This window comes from Lontra canadensis, unplaced genomic scaffold (genome assembly GCF_010015895.1).
Source record: "Lontra canadensis isolate GAN:19392208 unplaced genomic scaffold, GSC_riverotter_1.0 scaffold1, whole genome shotgun sequence".
Classification (NCBI taxonomy): domain Eukaryota; kingdom Metazoa; phylum Chordata; class Mammalia; order Carnivora; family Mustelidae; genus Lontra; species Lontra canadensis.
Genome location: NW_022630995.1, coordinates 119,710,493 through 119,727,473, shown reverse-complemented (window position 1 = coordinate 119,727,473; position 16,981 = coordinate 119,710,493). Strand labels below are relative to the sequence as shown.

Here is a 16,981-nt window from a genome sequence, read left to right as displayed (position 1 = left end):
ACTTATGTTCATATCCCTAACTAGGTCATCTATGTTTTGAGAAGGATGCATTGTACGTAGCTTGCATTTGCCCTACAATATCAGCACTCATAAATGACTAATTCAAGGGAGTTTTATTAAAAAGTTATTTCTAGGGTGCCTGGGTGGCTCAGTTGGTTAAGTGACTGCCTTCAGCTCAGGTCATGATCAAGTCCCACATCGGGCTCTGTGCTCGGCGGGGAGTCTGCTTCTCCTGTTCCCATGCTCGCACGCACTCTCTCTCAAACAAATAAATAAAATCTTTAAAAAAAAAACACAGAAAACTTATTTCTAGGAAATGATAGCTACTACTTTAAGATGGAACTCCTAATAGGAGTAATGAATAATAAGATGTTTCTTAGCACAAGATAAATGATAAGATGTTCAGCCTTCTACTTAAAATACTTTTTTAGGGGCACTTGGGTGGCTTAGTGGGTTAAACCCTTTGACTTCTTCGGCTCAGGTCATGATCCCAGTGTCCTGGGATTGGGCTCTCTGCTCAGCGGGGAGTCTGCTTCCTCCTCTCTCTCTGCCTGCCTCTCTGCCTACTTGTGATCTCTGTCTGTCAAATAAATAAATAAAATCTTAAAAAAATACTTTTTTAGTTGTTGCATTCATGGCTTGCAGCCATACTTTCTAAATGATGGAGGTACTAAAATATATTTTGATTTAAAGGCAGATAGTATAAGAGGTTCCTCCCTCATCTTCTTAGAAACTCCTATAAGTTTTAATTCACATTATATAATTTAGTTTTAAATAGTTTATTTTTTCACATGCAAGAGTTATACAAGAGTGTTAAAATTGGGAAATTGATAATTTTTTGAAGATTACCCCTAACCCTATCATCAACTACCAACACCCAATTAATACTGCTATTTGATATATTTTCTTTTATCTCTTATGTTTTAAAAATTATGTTGTAATTCAAAGTGATTAGACTTTTGTATCCTGCTTTTTAAACTAAATATTATATCAGTGTTTTGTGTTTTTCCACCATCTTTACAACCATCAATTTAATTTTAAAATATTTTTTTTTTTAAGGGTACCTGGGCAGCTCAGTCATTTAAGCATTTGCCTTTGTTTCAGGTCATGATCTCGGGTCCTGGGAATCAAGCCCCACATCAGGCTCCCTGCTCAGTGGGGGAGTTTGCTTCTCCTTCTGCCCCTCCCCCACCTTCTCATGCTCTCTCTTTCTCTCTCAAATAAATAAATAACATCTTTAAAAGAGAGAGCCTGGGGGCGCCTGGGTGGCTCAGTGGGTTAAAGCCTCTGCCTTTGGTTCAGGTCATGGATTCCGGGGTCCTGGTATTGAGCCCTGCACTGGGGTTTCTGCTCAGCAGGGAGCCTACTTCCTCCTCTCTCTTTGCCTGCCTCTCCACCTACTTGTGATCTCTGTCAAATAAATAAAATCTTAAAAAAAAAAACAAACTTAAAAAAAGAGCATGCATGTGTGCCAAGGAGCAGGGGGAGGAGCAGAGGGGAGGGAGAGAGAAATTGAAGCACACTCCTCACTCAGCTTGGAGCCAGATGTGGAGCTCCATCCCACGAAAATGAAATTATAACATGACTTAAGTCAGACCCTTAACCGACAGCTACCCAGGCACCCTCCCCCAGTCAAGTTTAAAACATTCATGGATTCAGTGGAATGGAATGCATCATAACTTATGAACTACTGTGTTATTTTCAGACATTCAGGCTCTATTTTGGTTTCTCTTTATGGTGAATAACACTATCCTGAACATATTAGAACGTAAAACTTTTTCATATGCAGGATTATTTTCTTTGAATAGATTCCCAAAGTGAAAATAAGCACTTTAGTTTGGATAACCCGTAATAACATAGCTCAGACTCAGCATATCCAAATCTGAACTTCTGTTCCATCCCCAGTCATTCTGCATAAATCTGTCTACTTTCCCAAAACCTCCCCTGCTCTTATTCCATGTTCCCCTGTCACCCTTAGCTCCCCAGTTTTCTCAACCACCAAATCCAGCCAGTTCTCTCTCCTCAATGTCTTACTCTTCGTACTACCCCCCTCTGCCAGTGGCCCAGTTAAAGTGTCATCTGCACTTGACAGGGTCATAGTATCTTGCCTGCCTTCCTGTCTTTACTCTTGCTGCCTCTCGAGGCTGTTCTTTCCACCTCTCTTATTCCCAGCACATATATCTGATCAAGGCCTTTAGTGATCAGGATGAACGCCTTCGTGTAGTCCTTCATACTGGTTGCTGTGATTCTGTAACCAGGCTTTCCTCTCTCTGCTTCTTACCCCTGTATCTCAGCCGCTCTGAACTATTTGTAGTTCCCTAGCATGCCTCATGCTCTCCTGTATTTGTGATTCTATGTATCCTTTTCCTCTTTCCCGACTGCAGCTTGTCCCCAGTGCCTGCCACACGTGTTCTGTCTGGCTGTGCTTACCTGCATGTGCCTACTTCCATGTGGTGTTGTAACCACTTGTGTCCTCCCTGACAGGCTAGCCCTCTGAAGACAGATGTCCTGTATTGTTTCTCTGAATCCTCAATAACTAGCAGAGTAGGCATTTTCATACTGGTTGCTGTTTTTAAGGCTCTTAACACATTTGTTGGGCCAACAAAGTCCTACCAGTGTGCATTGCTACTGGTATTGATGGCCTAGAATATGAGTTTCTGTGTAATCACCAAGCCTGGAAGATATACACATATTTTAAGGACTTTAGCTTTGTTGTTTTGAACACCCCCCTTTTCTCTTTTCTCAGTAGCTCTGTATTGATTCTACTTGCAAACTATAATTGACAATCATATATGTGTGCTATTAAAAGTAGCTTTCTCCCTCCGCAGTAAAACACCATGTATAGTACTAATGGTTGTTTTTGAGCAAACGTGTTCATTTAGCAAATAGAAATTGCATCAGTGCATCTGATGTCTTAAAAGCCCTTGGTTCTATAAATTGCATGGACTTGCCATTTTATTTTAACATCTAGCATTGTCCTCATTCTGTAATTATTTTAGAAAATAACTTTTGACATTATATTCAAAGCTTATTTGAAAGGCACTATTCGAATTTCTTCTTGTCTTTATGTTATAAAGCAGTAATGACTTTTTCTTAAAAAACCTATTTATAGTAGTTTGGCCTAATATTTTCTTATCATGTGGCTGAGGGGACACAATTACTTTAAGTATATGATTGGACATGTAAACACAACCTAAGAACATCCTGACCAGTAGCTTTGGGAGAGCTAATTTATGGAGAACTTTAAAAGAAATACCAAAGTAGGGGCCCGTGGGTGGCTCAGTCATTAAGCGTCTGCCTTTGGCTAAGGTCATGGTCCCGGGGTCCTGGGGTTGAGTCCCAGGGTCCTAGGGTTGAGTCCCGGATCAGGCTCCCTGCTCAGCAGGGAGCCTACTTCTCCACTCCCACGCCCCCTGCTTGTGTTTCCTCTCTCACTATGTCTCTGTCTATCAAATAAATAAAATCTTTTAAAAAGTAAAAAATAAAAGAGATACCAAAGTATTTTCTTGAGCAGAGTTTGGTAAGATTTTTAGGTAAAGAAGCAGGTAAAAATATAGGCTAAGGAACCACATTATTTCTCTGTCACATCATGTTTGGGTTTTGTTTTAAAAATATAAAATCCATTTTTAGCTCTAGAGCTATACAAAATCAAGCCCTTGGGTATACTCTCTAGACGCTGAAATAGTCTACTTAATTCACAAAGATTTTAATTTCTTGATTCATGGTAATAAGTGTTCAACTTGCCACTTGCTCTTTGAGTGTTAGAATTGACTTAAGCCAAGCATTGACTACGATGCTCCATCCTCAAGGATTACCTGTATTCCAGTTGGTGGATACAACAGTTTGAAGGACTACTAAGTAGACCACCAAAAAAAGTTTCATAAATATTAACCCATTTATTATGAATGTACATAGGACACTATGCAAACAAAACTGTATAGAATCAGTGACTGGCTGAAGTGGCTGCAAATGTAGAAGGCTGTTTTATGATCTGCCAATGTAGCACCACTTGGATTGATGAGAGATATATGCACCTGGCTATGTGAGAGTTGGCACAGCTGGGAGAATGAAAAAACCATGCCCAAACCCTGCTGGATGGCAGGGGAAAGATGTTTTAATCATTTGTTCTGACAGTATCTTTATCCTTGGAAAGGATACCAGGATGTATGGCTAAAAATAAGTATATGTAAGCAAACTTGCACATACGATCATTTTCCTGGGGTAACTCAAGAAACAAAATGGACAAAAAGATCATTCATTGTAGGAAGGACGAAACCAAGAAATGAAGTAGTAATGAGGGATAAAGCCTACTCTGTGACCAACCAGACTGTATCCGTCAAACTTTAAGCTACAGCACCACCTCCTACCCCAGGAAAGGGCTCTCACTTTTTGGATAAAACACTGATTTGCTTACCCCTTTAAAATATCACTTGATCTTAGAAGCATAGACTATTCAATTTCTACTACCGACATTTAGAATAATTAAAAATGGGTAGGCTAAAGATTTTTAAAATACATTTGATAACAAAGTGCATATTAAACGATGAAGCACAAATGTAAACACTAAGTGATGTATGTTAATGTGTTCTCTTGGTTTCAGGTTCTAGGCATCCAAGTGAAATGCTTCCATGAAATTATCACTATAGGTTATAGAGTCTATCGCTCTTATGACCTGCCATGGTTTAGAACATTAAGCTGGTAAGTATTTTAATACTGTTTCAGATATGAAAATGTGACTCTTTTCTACAGTTTGTAAAGGAAGCATCCTGATCAGTCAGTACCACACGGTTGACCATGTAGATTGATTTTTGGAGGAAGAGAAAAATAATGCATTAGATTTTGAAAAGAAAATCACCTTTAAGTCTACCATCCCAACACAACTATTTTCATATCTCATCTTTAAGTCTTTGTAGATACTTTATATCTGTATATACTCACATATATACTATTATCCTCTTTAAAAAACATTATATTGGGCACATTTTTATACCATTTATAATTATTTTAAGAAAGTTACATTTTGTAAAATGTTAGAAATATGTGTGATCTTTTTTGCTTTAGTTTGCCTTGGTTGACATGAGACCTCACACTTAGATTATCTCTACAAAGATGAAATATGAAAATAGTTGTGAGTTTTCTGTTCTGTTTTTTGAGTGATCAGTGATTTGTTGAAGGGAAGGAAAGCCCAGGATGAGTACCTCTACAGGGAGGTAGGCCGTGAGGGTTGCGCAGGGCAGTGAGAAGAGAGATGACTACTACCTTTGTTGTTCCTGGTTTGATCTTGTCTTCACTCCCTGGCCCCAAGATACACTACATGAAGGGTAGTCAGAGGGAAGAGTAAGACCCTCTGAGGGGGCCATGTAAGGCAGCCTTGTAAGTAGCACTGGCAATTACCAGCCCATGAAATATTGTTTAGGTATAAATACATGTAAAAATTAGGTTTAAAAAAAGTCATGTGATTTTAATAGTTAAAGTGTTTTTTTTTTTTTTAATATTTAAAGCTTTCTATATCTTTTTACAACTTTTCAGGTACAATTTTTAGTTATCAAGACCTTGACCAGGAAACATGTTAGTATGGTTGTTCATAATTGACCTAACTGGCCATGCCTTTGAATATAGTTATTTGATTAGTATCAGCCAGAGGGTCCAGTGTCTTAAGAAAACAAATATATCACTTTTGGGGTTTAAAGGGGTCAAAAAATAGTTTCTTAGTTTTGGTGATAGCTAATTTTTCCTTATAACAGGTTTTTTCATGAAGGGCAAAATTATGGGAAACGTTAGGTAGAGTAAGCAGTTGGAGAATAATTAAATGCTAAACCAGGTGGGATTGATTGATTCTAAGTGTAGGGGGAAAAAAAAGTCAGGTCGGGATGGGCTCCAGTGATTGTAGAAATCTTTACAGAGAGGAAAAGGTGAGAAACTATCACTTGAAATAAAGACAAGTTTTGGATAGAGAAGTGTGTTTTACATTGGCGAAGCTGTATCTAGCAGCTTCTAGATGGGGTTCTAGATGGGGAAATGAAGAGGCACGTGCCGCATATGGAGAGACATTCCTGGCTCTCCTGAGGCAACTGGGCAAAAAGTTGGGCTGGTGGTCTAGAGTAGGCCTTGATAGCCTTACAGTGGAGTCAAAGACAGTTTCCACTGTAGGAGAGTAGAACATGGTTATGCAGCTGATAAGAAATGAACATACTTTACTTTAAAACAGTGGGGTCAGATTCCATCCATGACATGTAGAAGAAAAATTGCTCCTTTTTCCCTCTGCTCTCCCAGCCACCGGGGACTCTGCCCTTCAAAGGATGAGGCACAGAGGAACTCTGAGGCAGTATTTCTCAGGGTTTTTGTTTTTTTTTTTTTTTTTTTTTTTTTTTTTCCTGGCTCACACTAGCTGCCATCAACGAAATGTCATGGGTTCAACCTTTCCCTGGGTGGAAAGGGCATACCAGAGCTGAGTGGAGGGACAGGTGATTTATGCAGTTTTAAGAAGTTTCTCTTAGAGATTTTTACCTGCTGCTTTACCTCTTTTTTTTTTTTTTTTTTAAGATTCCGTCTATTTATTTGACACACGGAGATCACAAGTAGGCAGAGAGGTAGGCAGAGAGAGAGGGGGAAGCAGGCTCCCCGCTGAGCAGAGAGCCCGATGCGGGGCTCAATCCCAGGACCCTGAGATCATGACCCGAGCTGAAGGCAGAGGCTTAACCTATTGAGCCACCCAGGCACCCCTGCTGCTTTACCTCTTAAGCATCCCTGTGCCACTGAAGTCCATCTGGAGCATGGAGGAGAGAGAGAAAGACATCAGTGTGGACAGGGCATTGAAGAGTGAGGTCAGAGGTTGGATTACCCCTTCCTGCTTTCCCAGTTGATCTTCCTTAGGGCAGTGGGAACAGTGGGAATTTGGCATAGGATCTCCACTTTTAAAAAGCTTTAGAGCTGTGAGTAGTTGGGAGTGAATTTTCATTATAAACAGTACTGGATGTGTATGTGTGTGTGTCTTTGTGTATGTCTGTGAGAGAAGGAACGTGTGTGTTTGTGTATGTGTAGTATTTTTTAATGTTATTTCCCAATTATCTGTCTCTGGCATTAGACTTTGACCTTAAGTAAAGAAAGAAAAAAGAAAACGATTTTTACCTAAGTAGAGGCATGAGCTATATTCAGTAAATTTTTGTTAACTGATACATTTGAAATTAAGACTGAAAGCAGAAAAACATGTTTTGATGAAATATCTTGAACCTGTCTACTGAATTTGATTTTGGATCTTTGTGTCATCATCAAAATGTAGAGAATAGTTCTGTTGAGTTTAAGAGGGAAAAAAGGCTTCAAATATTAAAAAGCAAATTGTTTTTAAATTATAGGTACTTTCTACTGTGTGTAAACTACTTCTTCTATGGAGAGACTGTGGCTGATTATTTTGCTACATTTGTTCAAAGAGAAGAGCAACTTCAGTTCCTCATTCGCTACCATAGATTTATATCGTTTGCCCTCTATCTGGCAGGTAAGGAAAATAGTATTGGTATGTAGCTATTTTATAGCTACATATTTATATTTTATAGCTACATATTTTACATGTCTATTTTTACTTATGTGATTTAAATTCACAACATCCTTTATTTGTTACATTTTAACCCAGCTTCTCTTTTTATTTGTCCCATGTATAAAGGTGTTTCTCTCATTGTGGTTTTAAACAGCAGTTACTCCCTCATGTGACTAATAAAAGTACATAGTTCTTTAATAGTCCACAGACTTCAAAATTTTCTTTGGAAATTGTAGTAAAGAAACTTAAATATATCTATTGATTGTTAACCAGGTACAATTTACAAAGAAATTTTTATATATATATTGCTTTATTTATACCCAGGAAATAGTGTTCATATAGAATTAATCAGGGTATTTAGTTTTACTGACATGGTTTGTTATATATCCTTTGTATGCATTTATAAATATATAAGTATATATACACATTTGTTTATAGTATACTTTACCATCTGTTTTATGATTTTATTTTTAAAGATTGTATTTATTTTAGAGAGGGAGAGAGAGCAGGGGGAAGGACAGAGAGAGAGAAGGAAGGAGAGACTCTCAAGCAGACTCCCCACTGAGCATGGAGCCCAGCTCAGGGCTTGATCTCTCCACCCTGAGATCATTACCTGAACCAAAATCAAGAATCAGACACTTAACTGACTGAGCCACCCAGGTGCCCCCACTATTTTTCATTTTAAAGGAGGATATGAACTTTATTTGAATTTTCACTTTAGCTCTTAATAGTTACTGTTTTAGCTCCTAAGAGTTTTTAAATAAATAAATTCTTCTCAGCACAATTTTGGAAACTGAACACAATACTGGTGACTCTTTTCCATTTCCCATTATACTAGAAATACAGAGTGTGTGGGGGAGTACGTCAGGTCCTCTAGAAGTATGTCATTTTGTTCAGTTGTGTTCTTCATGGTGTTCCTGCTTTAATAAAGCCTTCATATTCTGGTTTTGATTTTGTTTCTGAATCTAGAAAGTCAGAAAGTGAAACACAATCTGAAATGGTAGTAGTAGTTTTCAGAGAATTGTTTTTGGGATAGGAGGAACCTATATTTTCTAAAGAGTTTTCCTCTTTTTATATTCAGGGTTTTTGCGTGTGTGTGTGTGTGTGTGTGTGTGCGCGCGCGTGTGTGTTTGTGTAGTCCAGTTTTCTGAGTCTTACTATATTTTAAAATATTATTACTAATGCATCTAAATAAGGTACATTCTTGGGAAAAGATATTGAAAGCTATTTCTGTTCTTTCAAGGTCATAAGAAATTACTCATTTTAGGTAATCATTCAGTTTTAATTTTGAATCAGTTTAGAAGAATCATGATTATAGAGATTAATGATGACTGGTAATAGCTAAAATATGGAGAGTCAAGAACACTTGACTCTGATTCTGTTTATCAAAGCACATTTGTAACATTTTTTTCCTTTGAGTGGTTTACCACACTTATCCAACCAAGAGGTTTGATTTGCATTGTTAAGTAAGGTAGATTTGGGGATGGACTATTTACTATTACAAGAGAGAAGAATTCAATACCTTCTCACTTTATATGTAGACTGACAAGACTGTATTGGTATTTTGAATTTTAAAAACAATGATTAGCACGAAAAGTGCCTATCCTGGCTTCTGCTGCTGAACCCTTATTTCATAAGATCATTTTGTGATTGCTGAATAACAAAGTTATGATTAATGACAACATAAATCATTTGTAGCATTAAATGATCTTATAATTGCTGAATAACAAAATTATGATTAGTAAAAGTATAAATCATTTGTAGCATTAATATATGTCTATTTTAAAATATCAGTTCTAAAATACAATGTAAAGAATAACCTGCACCCCATTACTTACAGATTTTTCCCCATTTTTCTAAGTAATATGCCCATTTCTTAATTTATATTGGGCATTACTTATTGACTTCTTGTTATAACCTTTCTTCTCCACACTGTTATTTTCATTGTTGACATTGTTAAATAGATACCTAAAATATCACTTCCTGGAGAACCGAATGGTATCTGTGATTGCATTTCTATTCTTACACAACTTTTTGTTTTTCCTGAACTTAGTAACTGCTTCACCTTCTCCTTTCCACATCTATAAATTTCCATGTAGAATTCTTAATTTCTCTTCTGGGTCTTTTCAATGTGTATTGGTAGTTTTTTCACAATGTTCACACAAATCAGTGTGTCAGTTTCCTTTTTACGTTGAGACCTATGTCCTAGAAACTCTGTAGTCCTGTCCTGTGGACTGTCTGCTTGTATCCCAATGCCTCAGTATCCTCCTAATTTGGCCACCTCATTTCTTCTATCCTGCATCTTCCAGTTCCTGGGTTGACATCCTTATTTTGTAGAAGCATGGCTGCCAATAGTTTCCTGTGAAATGTTCTTGGAAGGTAAATGTTTAATGTTCATACATTTCTAAAAATATTGTCACAGTTGACTGCTTTGGCTAGAGTTTGCATTCATTATTAGTAGACTTTTACTTAGTACTCTGGGAGTCTAGGCTGTGCCCTGGCTTTCCACTGAGTCTTTTCTGTTCAGTTTTCTCTAGAAAATACTACTCATCACTGATGTCTCAGGTCTACTAAGAGTTATCCTGTTTTCCAACTTCCAATTTTGTAGCTATGCATCTTCTCTTTTCCTTGACATTTCTTCAGTTTTGGTTTTGTTTTGTTTTGTTTTTCCCCACTCTGTGGGTTTTCACCTTGATTTCTTTCTTTTTTTTTTTTTTTTTCAAGTAGTCTCCACACCCAGCATGGGACTTGAACTCACAACCCCTAGATCAAGAGTCACATGCTCTACTGATTGAGCCAGCCAGGCATCCCCTCACCTTAATTTCTTTTAATGTTAATTTAGTGGACCATCAGGACAGAAGAGAAATAAATGCATGTGATCAACCTGCACATCAAGGCAGAAATCCTTAACTAGTTTTTCTATTTTCCCCTTGACTTAAAACAATTTATTCTCTTTCTCTCCTGATCCTGTGGATTGGCTTGTCTTCACTGGGCAGCTCTAACTTCATGCCTCTCTTACAATTGCAGTCAGATGGAGGTAGTGCTCGTCATTTAAGTCTTGAATGAGCTGGATGTCTGAGGTGGCTCATTCCCAGCCGCAGTCCGTGCCAGCCGCTGACCCGAACACACATGTCTGGCCTCTCCTTGGGGCTTCGATGTCTGAGAGCACCATGGCTGGGTTCTGAACAGGGAGTGTGCCAAAAGCCAAGTGCTTCAGGAGTCCTTAGGTGGGTTGTGTTTGTTTTAACTAGATATGAAAGATAAAACCTAATGCATGCCCATAGTAAAAATTTGGACTCAAATAGGGTGTTCAGTGAAATCCCCCTCCTGCCTCAGAACCTTATTTATAATCCACAGGGGCTGGCTACTAGTACTGCAGAGAGTTTCTGAGTATTCAGGCTTATATGTTTATATCCTCTCCACCCTCTTTTCCATGCAAATGAGAATGGACTATTCTGTACCTGTTTATTTTTTTCCCCCACCTAATGCAATTTATGGATGCTTTTTATTTCAGCACATCTAAATCTCATTTTTTCATAACTGCAGTTACATCTTTATTGATTTGTATACAGCAATCATGGAAGTAGAATGTGAGAAAATAAGGTGACTACTATTTCCTTTTCTTACTTTCCCTTTGGGATTTGCTAACTACTAATATTTGAGAATAACTGCTCCACTGAGTGGGTAAAGACAATGGAGTTTATTCTCTTTGTTTTATTTTACATGTGATATATACTCTAATTTTTAGTAATTGTTTGCTTCATATGCTAAGCTTCCTGACTCTGTTTTTTAAAGTAAAATCAATCGTTCTTCTTTTTTTCCTGACTAGTTTCTGTCATAGAAATAGCTTATCACTTGTTATTTTAGGTTATTGGAATCATAAAGCTCATTGCAAGTCATCAGTGTCATTTTTTCGGCAAACATGTGAGTGCTTTCTGAATGCTAGGTACTGTGAATGGTGTTGAGGACAGAGAAGGAAGTAAGGCTGATAGCATGCTTTCTGGGGTCTTCAAATTGGTGGGACATGGGTCCCCTCATGCACTGCTGAAATGTGAAGAAGGACCTATAAGTGCATGAAGGGTGAGGAGAACTCTGCTCTGCTGGAGATAGTAGGAGGCCTTTGAGAAGAGATGGAAGGTGTCACAAAAAGTAAAGAACAGGTAGGCATTTGCTAGGTGGATAGTGGGAAAGGACATTCCAGGCAGAGGAAGTGGCTGTGCAAGGCTTGGAAATGAGGGAGGATTGCATGTTCAGTCTGGGAGCAGGCATTAAAGGTTGGAAAGAGGGGCAGGAGCCACATCTTTAAAAGCCTTACGTGTCATAGGAAGGGTTTGGATTTTATCCCCAAGAAACCATTGGGTGATTTTAAGTTAAGAGATGGTATAACTAATTTATGCTCCTAAAATGGGAGCAGCCGATGATGTAAGCCAATTAATAACAAAATCAAAGAAACACATCGACAGTAATATGATAATAGTAGGAGACTTTAACACACCCCTCACTGAAATGGACAGATCATCTAAGCAAAAGATCAACAAGGAAATAAGGGCTTTAAATGACACACTGGACCAGATGGACATCACAGATTTATTCAGAACATTCCATCCCAAAGCAACAGAACACAAATTCTTCTCCAGTGCACATGGAACATTCTCCAGAATAGATCACATCCTGGGTCACAAATCAGATCTCAACTGGTACCAAAAGATAAGGGTCATTCCCTGCATATTTTTGGACCACAATGGTTTGAAACTCGAACTCAATCACAAGAGGAAAGTTGGAAAGAGCTCGAATACATAGAGGCTAAAGAGCATCCTACTAAAGAATGAATGGGTCAACCAGGAAATTAAAGAAGAATTTAAAATATTCATGGAAACAATTGAAAATGAAAACACAACTGTTCAAAATCTGTGGGACACAGCAAAGGCGGTCCTGAGAGAAAAGTATATAGCAATACAAGTCCTTCTCAAGAAACAAGAAGGTCTCAAGTACACAACCTAACCCTACACCTAAAGGAGCTGGAGAAAGAACAGCAAATAAATCCTAAACCCAGCAGGAGAAGAAAAATAGTAAAGATCAGAGCAGAAATCAATGAAGTAGAAACCAAAAGCACAGTAGAATAGGTTGATGAAATTAGGAGCTGGTTCTTTGAAAGAATTAATAAAATTGATAGACCTCTGGCCAGACTTATCACAAAGAAAGGAGAAAAAGACCCAAATAAAATTGTGAATGAAAGAGGAGAGATCACAACCAACACCAAAGAAATATAAACAATTATAAGAACATACGATGAGCAACTACCAACAAATTAGATAATCTGGAAGAAATGGATGCATTCCTAGAGAGGTATAAACTACCAAAACTGAACCAAAAAGAAATTGAAAATCTGAACAGATTCATAACCAGCAAGGAAATTGAAGTAGTAATTACAAATCTCCCAACAAACAAGATCCCAGAGCCAGATGGTTTCCCAGGGGAATTCTGCCAAACATATAATGATGACTTAATACCTATTCTGAAACTGTTCCAAAAAATAGAAATGGAAAGAAAACTTCCAAGCTTGTTTTTTTTTTTTAAGATTTTATTTATTTATTTGACAGATAGATCACAAGTAGACAGAGAGGCAGGCAGAAAGAGAGGAGGAGGCAGGCTCCCTGCTGAGCAGAGAGCCCGACACGGGGCTCGATCCCAGGATCCTGGGATCATGACCTTAGCCAAAGGCAGAGGCTTTAACCCACTGAGCCACCCAGGCACCCCATTCCAAGCTTGTTTTATGAGGCCAGCATTACCTTGATCCCAAAACCAGACAAAGACCCCATAAAAAAGGAGAATTACAGACCAATTCACTGAGATAAGACCCAGAAATTCATTCTGACATTTGGATAATTTTGTTGTAAAATGAATTTGCCTGATACCAAAGAGATAATCAGTGAGACTGAAAGTAATAAGGCAAATATTTTCTCTAGAGTCTAGGTATATTTTTAAAAGATCCTTGTGTTTTGGATTCGAGACTCCTTAGGAAATAGAGCAGCCATGTGATTACAAATGAGGAGTATTGAGTGAATAAGCTTAAGATGTTTGACTCTTAATATCATCACCTTAACATCACTTTAGCTGACCAGTGATATACGTTATTTTTAGTAGTTTTTTGCTTGTATGTATGCATGGCTATTTTGATTTTTTTTAAGACCCTTAAGGTGGGATACCTGGATGGCTTAGTCAGTTAAATGTTGGGCCTTGGCTCAGGCCATGATCTCAGGGTCCTGGGATCAAGTCCCGAATTATGCTCCTTACTCAGTGGGGAACCTGTTTCTCCCTCCCCCTCTGCCTGCCACTCCCCCTGCTTGTGCTCTCTCTCTCTGACAAATAAATAAATAAAATCTTTAAAAAATAATAAAAAACAAAGCTTTTAAGGAGAAGGTATGACTTGAATACTTTGAATTTGAGAAGATCAGTAAATATATAAAATTAAATTTAACTAAAGTTAGTGCATAATTAAGAATTTCTCCCCCAAACATCCTGGATATTATCTCAAAGGATATTGGTGAAATCTTTAGAAAGATGTCACAAATAACTGTTCACAGAGGACTCTACCTCCAGAACCACTTACAGTTTTGGAGTAAAAACTATTAGAATCTGTGCAGTGTGCCAGCATTGTTCTGTACTTTAAACTCATCATGTAGGGGTGCCTGGGTGGCTCAGTCAGTTAAGCGTCTGCTTTCAGCTTAGGTCGTGATCCCAGGGTCCTGGAATCAAACCCCATGTCAGGCTCCCTGTCCAGCAGGTTTCTCCCTCTTTCTCTGCTGCTCCCTACTGCTTGTGTTCTCTCGCTCATGCTCTCTCAAATAAATAAATAAAATCTTAAACAAAAACTCAGCACATAGATTAGTAGAAAACTTTATCTTAGCTAATATAATGGTTGGTTTGTGTGACAATTTCCACAACCCAGGTGCACTTAAAACTTCTTTAAAACAACTCTATCATAGTCTAGTGTCACAATAGGGGCCACATAATGCAGTGTGTGTCTGAATTTACTTAACCCGACATTTGAAATGTTTTGAAAAATATCACCACATGAAAGATTGATGAAGAGTCATTAAGCTCCAGTTTTTAATCCTGGGTGCCTCTTAATGTCTGTTTCTTTCTTTCTTTCTTTCTAAGATTGTATTTATTTATTTGAGAGAGAGAGAGCACAAGCAAGGGAAGCAGCAGAGGGAGAGGGAGAAGCAAGGGAGTCCAATGCGGGGCTCCATCCCAGGACCCTGGGATCATGACCCAAGGCAGATGCTTAACCAACTGAGCCAATCAGGTGCCCCTTAATGTCTGTTTCTTGAACCTTATAAGGACTGCATGTGTTTATTGAATTAGTTAATCACCAATAGAAAATTTTTAAAACAACGTCATTAATTTATGCTTTCTGTCTCTTCAGCTTGATTTTGAGCTCCTTGAATGGAAATGCCTGTCATACTCATTTTTTGTATCTTGTGTATCTTTACACAATAAATATTGTTTGATTGTCCATTTTCCTGAAATGCCCTCTGTCCCATCTTTTGGACTTTTGAATGTCTTCTTTCTCCTTTACTTCTCCTGACTCCTTTAGAAATCTCATTCATTTTCATTCTTTTTGAATCTGCCTCTCTTTAGTCTGTTGGGTGACTGGATCTTCGGAGCTCCCTGGGGACTCTTTGATATACCAGACAACAGGATGTACACATCTTTGTGTGACAGCACCAGGTGCAGGGCCGGGTACATAAATGGAGATCAGCAATAGGAACTACACCTAGTTACATATTAAAAACTGTATGTTGGGAAACATTTAAGTGAGTACTTCATTTATAATACTTGAGAAATCCCATTTTTAATTGGAAAAGTAACCATACAGAGATTCTTTATTAATTAGGAAAAAAGTAAACTATGGATCCAAATGGACAAAGTTATTCTTTCCATAGATTTGTTGAAATAGTATAATATATTTTTACACATTTAAACATAAAGTACACACATAGCTATAGGGCTGTGAATGAAAAATAAATTTATGTTTTTCAGATGGTTTTTCTTTAAAAATAATATTTCTTAGATATTCTTGGAAAACACTTTATACCCTTCCCAAATTCAGAAAATTGTGTTATCTTAATATATCTAGGAGTCAGACAATTCTATCCTTTATGAAAGCACCCCAAAAGCTGCATGTTACTGGTGATTTAACAGTGTAATTAGATCAGGTAAAAGTGAGTAGCCAAGACTGTCTTGGATAAAATCACCATTAGGAAAAAGCAAATAATTCTGTGGTCATTTTGTTTGAAGGAATGCTTACAGGTGAATGGTATTATATGATTTCAAAAATGAGAAAACCATACATGTGAAAGCAGTATTTGTGAGGAGATAATCACAGCTAATGATGTTGAGAAGTTCCCAAGATTGTGTTGGGACAGTCTGTGAGTCCGTTTGGGTAGAAGTGGAGTTCCAGAGGCATCTGTCTTGTCTCTGCTTAGCCCTCACCACATCAGCCTTTGCACTAAGTCCAGTTTACATTCATTCACCTCTAACTATGAACCAATGGCTTAAAACAGAATTTACATTGTCCTTTAAGCCACGAAATAAGTCTACCTGCTCTAGAATAAAAACTTAAAAGCAATGATTTTTTAAAGAGTTTTTTTATGCTGCTGGTGATTTCAAAGCCATGAATTTCATGTTTTATTCTCTATCCCCTCCCAGGTTCTTTCTTTGTCTCAAGAAAGTGACATACAGGTTTCAGTTGTGCTTCCACTTGAAAATGTGCCCATATTTCTTTTACAGATCAGTCAGATTACTCTGTAGGTGACAAATAGGAGGTGAGATAGGACCTGGGAGCCAGTATGTATTCTCTTCTTTTGTCATTGTCCTTTTCACTGACATTTCAAAATAGCCTTCAAAAAGTTGCTCAAGGAAGTTGCTGGTTGATTCTTTGCTCTGGTCAGAGTAGTAGCAACCTTGCTTACTCTGGTGGGTAGAATTGCCTTGGTAAATATTACCTATATATATGAAATCTAGTACTTATTTCATATGGGATAGATTATCTGACAATTCATTTTCTGTTTGGAGAACTCACGGTGACGATATTGCAGAATAGAACAGTGGGCTCCTGTTTATCTGAAATTAAGCTTAGTTTATGCATTTGCAGTATCTACCTCTGTAAAAGAATATTTGTCTTTATTTTTTTAAGATTTTATTTATTTGAGAGAGAGAGTGAGAGAGAGCATGAGAGGGGAGAGACTCAGAGGGAGAAGCAGACTCCCCACTGAGTGGGGAGCCCAATGTGGGACTCGATCCCAGGACTCCAGGATGATGACCTGAGTCAAAAGTAGTTGCTTAACCAGTTGAGCCACCCAGGCGCCCCAGAATTTTTCTCTTTAGAAGTTTACTGATATATGAGGCAAAAAGTGCTTCCCATTGCCTCCCATTATTTTTGTA

At 37.9% G+C, this 16,981-nt stretch overlaps 1 protein-coding gene across 2 annotated transcripts in view; it reads left to right on the top strand.

Annotated features, from left to right (window-relative positions):
- Nucleotides 1–16,981, top strand: part of CDS1 (CDP-diacylglycerol synthase 1) — a 62,825-nt gene that overhangs the window by 22,937 nt on the left and 22,907 nt on the right. For both annotated transcript variants that reach the window (XM_032862521.1, XM_032862513.1), the window contains exons 4-5: nucleotides 4,601–4,698; nucleotides 7,353–7,492. In XM_032862521.1, the coding sequence (XP_032718412.1) occupies nucleotides 4,601–4,698; nucleotides 7,353–7,492 (238 nt within the window). The remainder of the gene's footprint in view (nucleotides 1–4,600; nucleotides 4,699–7,352; nucleotides 7,493–16,981) is intronic.